At 52.1% G+C, this 9703-nt stretch overlaps 1 protein-coding gene across 1 annotated transcript; it reads left to right on the top strand.

The window, feature by feature from the left end:
- The first annotated feature begins 7652 nt into the window (after positions 1 to 7652).
- On the top strand, positions 7653 to 9087 carry ASCL2 (achaete-scute family bHLH transcription factor 2). Its single transcript, XM_054635793.2, has 2 exons — positions 7653 to 8245; positions 8334 to 9087. Exon 1 carries the CDS (start codon positions 7710 to 7712, stop codon positions 8232 to 8234), a length of 525 nt encoding a protein of 174 aa, XP_054491768.1. The 5' UTR covers positions 7653 to 7709; the 3' UTR covers positions 8235 to 8245; positions 8334 to 9087.
- The last annotated feature ends 616 nt before the right edge of the window (positions 9088 to 9703 follow it).

A 9703-nucleotide genomic window follows, 5' to 3' on the forward strand; every position in this document is an offset into this window, starting at 1 on the left:
CCCCAGAGAGAGCTGGCAGTTGGTCCCTCCAGCTCTTGATAAAGCCTGGGTTTCCACCAAAGGGAGGCATGGCCACAGTGGGGCCTCTCAGGAAGTGGAGTCCCCACCACGTGCTGATGCACCTCCTCCTGCCTGATTATTAAATCCTCTTTAGGGCAGTCACCTTCTGCACAGGCCCTCAGTTAGCTGCTGTCAGCTCCCACATAGCCAGCTGGGGGAGAAGGAAAGGCATACAGAAAAACAACCTTTCATGGAGTTTGGAGCAAAGCTCCTTTAAAAAATAATTAAACTGATTAGTCAAGAGTGTCAAAATATCCCAATTTTGACTTTCACTGGGATGCAGTTTTGCTTAATGAATATTGTCCATAACATTTTTTTCATAATATATAAAAATAATATTTTGTAAAAGCATCTAGGAAAACGCTATTAAAAAAAAAAAAACCACCTATTTTTAAAGAAGATATTATACCCCCCCCCAAACAGATCTATGTAAGAGTCTTCTCTCCCCATGTAAAAGCACCACATGGCAATAACCTTTGGCTGAGCCTCTATTAGAACTTGCATTTGCAGATAAGTGAAAAAACCACATTTGGTAGTATTTTATTCAGGAAAATGGTTATGTGGAGATATAACCCCCTGCTCAGGAGAACCTCACTGTCTGTGGACATTTTAACTCTTCCTTTCCCCTCTCCTAGCACTGAAGACTCCAGGGACCCATGGCTGCAGAAGACTCAGGTGATTTCTTCAAAACCAGCTGTCTCCTGAATGCATATTTCTTAAAAGTAAATTGCAAAGAAGCCTCAAGAAGGATCTGGCCAAAGTGAGCCTGAATGACTTAGTGCCTTAATTACCCTTCCTTTTGGAACCAGACTGGTGGAGAACAGGTGAATAATTGCATTCCCGACAGGTGGCAAACAAAAGGAGTTAAAAAGTAAAACCATCCCACAACAGTAACTGCAGTAACAGGAAGATGACAAAGAAGGAGGAGGAGAGGAGTGAAAAAAGGAAGGAAGATGCATTTTGTAAAGCAAAGAGAAGAGAAAGAGAGTTGCACAAAGCCATGAGCATGGGGAAAAGCATGTTATGATTTTCTGACTACATCACTAGCTTTCTTGCAAGTTTTCCTGCAGATCATCTTGGTTGCATCCTCCCCAGACACCAGTGAGAGCTGTCACAGCCAGAGCCAAAACCAGGTATCCCCATGGCTCATGGGTCCCTGCCCTGATACCCAGGAGGAGACACTGAGGTACCCATGTGCAGGGACCTTCCTCCTCTGGCCACCAGCTGGAAACCACCTGAGGAAAAACAGTGGATAGACAGCAGGGCAGGAGGGCACTGGGGAGAGGACAACAGGCTGGTGAGACAGCTGATGCCAAGCCACCCACGTTTAGGAGCTGGACCCCTGGGAACAGACCATGTGGAGAAAATGCCTTATAAGAAGACACTGTCAGAGTTAGGATTGGGTCAGAATTCAGAACTGTGGGCACCCATCGCTTCTTCTGGTACTTGAGGACAGACGGAGGTGTTGTCACCTGCATTTTCAAGGGGAAGGATCCCTGGTACAAAAATAACAGAGCTGGCCCACCGGTGGATTTGCAGGTTAAATCTGGAAGGGCTGCAAGAAAATATGAGCACAGCTCTGTGTGTAACACCAAGCCACGTCAGCCCAGCCACGAGCGACAGTCACCGTGTCACCTGCCCTGAGCACACCCAGCGTCTGTTTCACAGCGGCAGACAGGGAAAAAAACCATGGAGCCCGTCTCCGCTCCCCCTGTATCCCACTTCCTTCTCCAATCCTAAACACCTGCCACCGCAGAGACCTGTGCGAAGCCAAGTCTCACACTAGAGGTCCCCACAGGCCAGCAGAACCCTTTCCCGAAGGGCGAGATAATCGACGTCAGCTTTCGGAAGGGCATTTCCCTCTCCAGTTCCATAAGAGTCTCCTCCGTTCCTGCAAAGCCTCGCACCTCACCTCATATCCACCTGAGAGGTCCCAAAATCGTCATCTACACGCCTTGCAAGGGCTGCTAGTTTTCCCACAAAAGATGTCCTGCCTCCTTTTGTCTCCAGCTATAAAAACGGGTACTTTGACTGACTCACAGAGCTCTGAAAGCAGGTCTGCAACTTCAAACACCTGTGTTTAAACAGCTACTTCCTCTGTTTTCGTTGAAAATTACTATTCCTGAGTAGCTTGACCATATCTTCTGATGCTTCTCCCACCTGCAGCGCTTGGTGCCTGCCTGTTGGGCTCAGGGGCGGAGGGATTTTCTGCTGTTTCTTTTTTCTCTCTCTTACCCTCTATCCCATACAGGTATGCCTTGAAAGTTTCCTGTTTGGGGCACAGCATATGTGGCTTTCTAACATCACAAAAATAACAAGAGCAAAAAGAGTTGCTGCCTCACATTCAGAAAAACAAAGTCACTCCCTCACCCAAAAGAAAGCAGGAGCATCAGAAGAGCTGGGGTATTAAGATGTTGGGTTGTGATTAAGGAAGGCACATTTGGCACATGGAAGGGCACTGCTGAAGGGAGAACAGGGGCCTGTGTGCTCATCCTACCTGTGCCCATCAACAAGGCAAGCTGTGCAACACTTCACTTTCTATGGAATTAAACTACCTCTAGGTGCCCTGTTGTTGGCAGACACCTCCCTCAGCAGGCACACACTGACCTCTCTGCCCAGAGAGGTGAGAAGCAGGGTGTCCCCTCAACCTCATCCCAGTGGGAAGAGAGGCAGGGCTGGTGGCATGCCAGGGAACCACCCTCACAGCCAGCATGCAGGCTGGATGGCAGCATGGCTTTTCCAGCAAGACTCGGCCTCCTGCCCACCCTGGCAGGTTTTCATCAATTGATTCCCTTTGCAAAAGCCCAACTTATCACTCCCAAAAGCAGTGCAAAAACCACAGGTGACTGCAGCTCCTGCCTGTGGCTTCCTACCTTATCTCTGGTTATCAGGTGGAGCATGGAAAGATGGTAGTGAGTCTGAAAATACCCCAGGGAGCACAGGTGCTCTCTTTCTAGCCTTGTGGCAGCTTGCAGATTTCTATTACGAAAAACCTCATCCCCAGCTGTATGGGTCTCAGAGGGATGTGCCATCTCATCCAGAAGGGAAGGGTTGATTTTAAAAAGGGAACAAAGCCAGATCATATTTTTTTGCAAAGCTATAAACCCCCAACCCTCTTCTGAGCTGGAGGGAAACAATGCCACTCTGTCAGAGAGATGTTCCGAAAGGGGGATTTGATGTGTTAATGCTAAATGGGGTGAACTTGGTACACTAAACACAAATGGAGAAGAAGAGGCTGAATTCATCCTGATTGACACCCCCTTTCTTGGCATCCACTTTTCCGGCTCTCACTCCATCAGTGCAGCCACCAGTGATGGAACAGCAGCACCCCAGCCTCGGCTGCTTGAACTCTGTCAATGCAGCAGGGAAGAGAAACTTCCCTCTTGGCTTTGAGGCACTGCTACTCATGTTCCTGAGAAAGGATGTGCTGGAAGCAAGGAGGATGTCACCCAGGAGCCAAAACTACACCCATCATTCAGGCAGGACACACCTGTGCCAGGTCCCTGCTGCCTCTCAGAAGCCTCCTCCTTTTCCAGCCCACAGCACCATTGGGGAAAATTCCTCTCCTCCACAGCAGAAAGCAGCTCCAAACGTGTCAGATTTACAAGTGTGAGTGGCTCAGCCCATTCTGTCCCTCAGCTACTGCCCGTAACACGGCTGGATTCACCCTAAAGCTGGCTCGTAAATAACCATGTCCATATCAAACCGCAGCGCAGCCGTAGGGATGCTGGGAGGCCGGGCAGACCTCACAGCCTGTGCCTGCCTTCCCGGCACATCACAAGGATGCATTGTAAAGGCTGCTTAGCATTCATATAGCACATACACACAATCAAAGCTAAAAATCAACTTTTAAACCCGGGGCCATCTCTTTTCAAGAAAGGAAAGAGAGGAGGAAAGGGGGGGTGCTGGGCTTTGCCAAGCTTCAGATGCACCATACAACTCCACTGTGAATGGAAACAAGGCTGGCTGGAGGCTGCGGTGGAAGGCACAAAACCAGAGAGAAATCATAATATTTCCAAAGCACTTCTTTACTTATTATTATTTTCAAAGTGTTTCTCAGAAGTCCTCTAGTGATTCCCAGACAATTTAAAATTATTATAGGTGAACAAATAAAATATCAGAAGAGTTATTAAAAATAGTTCATCAAGCCAGAGAAAGATTACATTGGAAAAGAGCATAAGCTGAAGGCAGGGAGCTCCCTTCAAAGAATAAACTCAAATGAACTTCTTTCTCCACTGAAAATGAAAGAACCGTACTCATAGCTCTAAAGCACAGTGCTCTACTCAAATTATTTTTTCTTTTTCACATGCTATCTAATTGCACACCATAACTGCCCAGGAGCCAGCTGTGCAGGTGATAGACCTGAAGACACAATGCGAGCCCTGCCCCATGTAGCCCTGCTCCTGGCAGAACCAGTGTGAGCACAGCCCAGCCTGGTAAACAGGCTCACCAAGAACAGGGCTGCTTAACTGCCCATCACCCTTTATTTCTCACATTCACCCTCTCAAGCTTTATTGCAACTGGACCTCCATTGCTTTCCACTGCAGTCCTGAAAGTTTTGGTAAAATACCCTAAAAAGCTCATGTCAGCTGGCTGTAATGCATGGGTGGCACCAGGACTGACCCAGCACGGCACCTGCAGCCTTCCTGCTGACGCACGTGCCAAGCCAGGGGCAGTGCTTTGCTCTCACCTTTGGCAGGTGCAAGAACTAACATGTAGTGTACAGACCCTTTCCCCTTCTCCCTGAGCATCGTTTGGCCACCTTGCAGCTGGCTGAAGCCACATGGAGTTAAAAGGTGTCCACACCAACCATGCAGTTACCATTTTTGCCTCACCTGCTCCAGGAGAGGAGAATTTCTTCTCCCCGCTCTCTGGGGATGGGTAGCACATTGCTGGATGCTCTCTCTCCCCAGATTATGATCAGGAAGTTGATTGTGAACACAGACAGTGTTTAATGATGTCTTGTTCTACTGGATCCTTACATAGTCATTAACTTTATAAAGAGATTTCAAAAGAGATTGCATTTGTCTGAGTACAAGATGTACCTACCCACCTACCTTCCTGCAGACTGTTGGGAAGCCAGCTGCACTGCTAGGAAAGCATAAGCACTTGCTGTGTGCTGTGCCCAGGCCCAGACCCGATGGCCACATCTGGATGGAAACATCAGCAGCTCTGAAGCCAATTTGGACAAGTTAAGCTCATCCCTGAGCTGAGTGTAGAATCTCTTTGGCTGGAGGCTGCCTGCTCTCCCTTGAGACTGGGTTTACTGGTGTGCGTTACTAATGAAAAAAATTCCCTGTAGCTATTTTTGTATGATAAAAATCCAGTTATTAGTCTTGAGTGTCTCTATTAGGCTTTCTCTTGAAAAGCTTCAAGGGCAGCAGCTTCCCCTTTCCTGTGTGAAAGGTTTTCAACAGAAAATTAGAGACAAGGTAATAAAAGAACATCAGTATTACTCCACTGGAATAATGCGCCTACTGACTAAGCTACATCTGACAGCAAGCACAAGGGAAGCCCCTTGCTCCAGCCAGGGCAGTTTTGCAGATGCTGCAGACAAGTGCATGACATGGCCTGAGCTGAGCAAGCAACCTGTGCACTCCCAACAAGGCCCAGGCAGCTCCCCTGCGCTGCTGGGAATCCACCAGGAAAAACGCTCCTGCCTGTGCTGCGTGCCATGAGCTGCTCCTCTCGGGTCAAGTCCTTCAGAGAAGCTGTAGGACTGCTCATTGCTTTGCCCCCAGGTCTACAGCACAGCCAAGAATGTCTCGGGAGCTGCTGGATGTGGGTGCTAAGGCTCCTGTGTGCTTGACTACCAGAAAATCAAAGTGCCCACAGGATCCTTAGTGTCAGGAATTTCAGCTCGGCTGCCTGTGACACTGCAGTGGGGCTGGTTCCTTCAAGCCACTGCCATTGCAACCAATCCCCAGGGAAACTATTTCTCTTTCAACATAGTGGAGCCTTGCTGCTCCCCAAATACCCCACACAGGTACAAAAAAAGCCCCCTCTGTGTCACATCAAGGAATCATGGATAGCTCTTTGAACTACCTTTTTTGGCTTAGATACACCTGAGCACCAGCAGCAATGTGGTTTGGGACAGCCAGGGGAATACAGACCCTTTGATACCCAAATCGTGCTGCAGAGCCTTGCTGGCACCTGTCCATGTGATGACACATCCCCACCACCAAAGACACCAGCTTGGAGCATTTTCCTGACATTGGTTATGTCCGCCCCCAAAAAGTGAAGCTCTGTAACTGAACTGCCTCACACGGTTGGAATTTTTTTTTCTTTTCTTTTTTTTTTTAAAGGCTGGGTGGGAGCAAAGCCCTGAGGACAGCACATCCTGAAGCCGTGCTGAAGCTGAGAGTGAACACAGCCCCAGGGCAGTGGGTTCATGTAGCTCCCCCTCCATCCATCTTGTTTATTTAGCAAAACGCCATGCAAGTTATTTCTTCTCACAAGTTCCCAGGACTCCAAGGGGAAGCTCCTTTGTCCTCCCAGCTATCAGAACACACCTTACCCTGCTGCTCTTCCCACCGGAGCTGGAAGAAAGGCTTGCTTGAGGGAGAGCCAAGGAGGACTGCTCGGCATGGCGGAAGGAAGCCGGGCTGCAACCCCCGAGCTATGAAAGCTTTGTGTTTTCCTTCTTGCCTCCATGCCTTTATTCTTGAAACTCCCACTGAAGCGCAAAAAGCCGGTCTGTGGAGAACGGCGTTGGTAAGAGGACCCACGCCATTACTATAAATCTTTGTTACTATACATTTTTGTGGATGTACCAAAGCAGAGCCCCGGTGTGTCCCGTCTGTCTGTCAGGCAAGCACCGACCGGCGGCCAGGTGCGGGGCACTCTGCGCTCCGCAGTGAAAGCAAACCCTGGGAGCAGCGGGGCTGCCGGGCCACCGCCATCCGCACACCGGCACCGCGGGGTACCCGGCCTGGGGAGGGGGCGGGCTGCTGGCACACCTGAAGGGACAGGACCCGGGGCCTCCACCTCACCTCGGGCAGCGGGGAGCCCCGGCTGCTCCCGAGCGCCCGCCGTGAGGTGCGGGGGAGGCGGGGCGAGAGTGCGGCCCCACCCCCGAGTAATAATAAAAACTAAATTCAAATAAAATGTTAAAAACTGCCAGGGCAGGGGCGGTGATTTGAGGGGAGGGTTGCAGCGGGGCCGCGGACGGCGGTGTGTGTGTGTGTGTGTGGGGTGTTTGTGTGTGTGAGGGGAGGGGGGGGGGGGGGCTGCCGGCTGCCGGCGGCGCCACGCGCCGGGCGCGCGCGGGGGCGGGTGCGCGCGCGGGGGAGGGCGCGGGCGGGGGCGCGGCGGCGGCGGGCGCGCGTGGCGCGGCGTGCGCGGCGCGTGCGGCCGGCGGGGCCCCGCGAGCGGCGGCGGCGGCGGCGGCGCGTTGATAAGGGGCCGGCCGGCAGCGGGACTCGCCGCAGAGGCGCGGAGCGGCGGCGGGAGAGCACGGGCATGGGGGTGAACTGCCCCGCGCTGCCCACCCCCGCCTCCTTTGCCTCGCTTTAAATTCAGTTTTGAGATTTTTTTTTTCTTAGTTTTAAAGTTTTGGCTGTTGGTTTGGTTTTCTTGGTTTTGTTTTGTTTTTTTTTTTTTTTTTTTTTTTTTTTTTTCCCGCCCGCCGCCACCGTGGCCGCCCGGCGATGAACGGCGGGGCTCTGCCGCCGCTGCCCCCCGCCGCAGCCCGCGGCCGCCGGCGGCCCGCCTCCCCCGAGCTGCTGCGCTGCAAGCGCCGCCTGGCTTTCGCCGCCCTGCCGGGCACCGGGGCGGCGGCGGCGGCCGCCGTGGCCCGTCGGAACGAGCGGGAGCGCAACCGCGTGCGGCTCGTCAACCTGGGCTTCGCCGCCCTCCGCCAGCACGTCCCGCACGGCGCCGCCAGCAAGAAGATGAGCAAGGTGGAGACCCTCCGCTCCGCCGTCGAGTACATCCGCGCCCTGCAGCGGCTCCTCGACGAGCACGACTCCGCCGCCTCTTTCCCCGACGGCCGCGGGCGCGTGGCCGTCGGGGAAGTTGGCGGCGGCGGCGGCGGCTACTCCTCCGCTTCTCCCTCCTTCGCCTCCTCCGCGCCCGGCTCGCCGTGCTCCTCCGAGGAGAGCGGCTACGACGTGGCGCTGAGCCCCGAGGAGCGGGAGCTGCTGGACTTCACCAGCTGGCTGGGGAGCTACTGACACGGCGGGAGGTGAGGGGCAGCGGAGGGAGGGGGCGCCGCTCCCTCGGGGGAGCGGGGCACGGACCCACCGCGGCTCTCCTCACGTCTCTCCGCTCAGCCCGCAGCGCATCGGCACCCGCGATCTCGGCGGCGGCAGCATCCCCCCAAAGTCCTGACCTCCACCCCGGCGTGGCCCCGCTGGCTGCTCTTCTCGCCGGGTTCAGCCGTCGTCTTCTGGCTGTGGAAAGTGCAATGGGGTAGTTGGCTGCGGGGTCCCGCTCCTTGCGCGGGGACAGCGGCTCCGCCTGCCCGCCGGGAGCTGCCGACCCGCGGAGAGGATGCCCGAGCGAAGCTGCTTTCCCCCGCCGCTGCTGTCTGGTGTTGCTTTGGAGGGGTGGAAAAGGAAAAAAAAAAAAAAAGACATTAGAAACACTTGATACTTCCTTATTTCTGGAGGGGGAGGGAATTTTTTATCATGTCAGATTCTATTTTATATGTAACTTGAACTGCCTATAGGGACATTGGTGTATGAAGACTTATTTTTGTACAGCAAACCTTAGAGAAAAGGGATATGATGGTTCTATTTTTAGCAGGTCCTATCCACTTGTTCTTGAACACTACCAGCTGGAATGTTTTGGAAACATACATATTATAGATGCAAAGGTATTTGTTTGGTTTGTTTTTTTTTTATTACTATTCTCTCCAAACACTTTGGTAAAAGACTGTAAACTTATGTTGTGTTTTAACGTGATGTCTGAGTTTGCCTGTGTGAAGGTCCGCCTCTCTGAAAACTGAAGTTTTTTAAAAAAAAAATGTATTGAAGGCATTTTTGTATGCACTTGCTAGGGTTTCGTATGTTGTACATATGCAGTTTTTAAGAGAGTATAATATTTTATGTAAATTGACTTTATAAATAAAAATCTATTTATAAATGGCTTCAGGGCTGTAAGATGTATGTGTGTATTTCCCAGAATTGCCCAAGGTGACTTAACTGTGGCCTGAAGAGGTGGGAGAGGGGAGTAAGGAGCAGTACAGCAGAGAGGCAGTTCTCCCTGGACAAGGTTTCACGTGCAGAAAGGAATAAGGAGCGGCATAGCATAATCTCCAGGCTTACTTTTCTTTCCCCCATTCAAGTTTTATAAATTCAGTGCTTGGAGCAGGTCCTGCTGGGAAGATGTGGGGAGCTGCAGATGTGCGTAGGAGACAAGGCAGGTTCGGTGCTGCTAACCCCTGTCCTGAACATGCAGAAAGTGCAGCTGCAGGAGGCTGTGTTGCCCGTGCCTGGGATGCTGGGAGACTCATGGGAAGGTAAAGAGGAAGTGGGTATCTGAAGTTTGCTTGTCCTGGCAGCAGCTCTCAGGAGGAAGGTTGGGGTGCCTTTATTCAGGGAAGCAGCACCTCTGAGAACAGTGTTCTTTAAAGACCACCCATAACCACAGTGTCCCACCTTGTCCTACTCTAACTTGAGCTGCATGTACAGAGTCTTTA

This window comes from Agelaius phoeniceus, chromosome 6, assembly GCF_051311805.1.
Source record: "Agelaius phoeniceus isolate bAgePho1 chromosome 6, bAgePho1.hap1, whole genome shotgun sequence".
NCBI lineage: Eukaryota > Metazoa > Chordata > Aves > Passeriformes > Icteridae > Agelaius > Agelaius phoeniceus.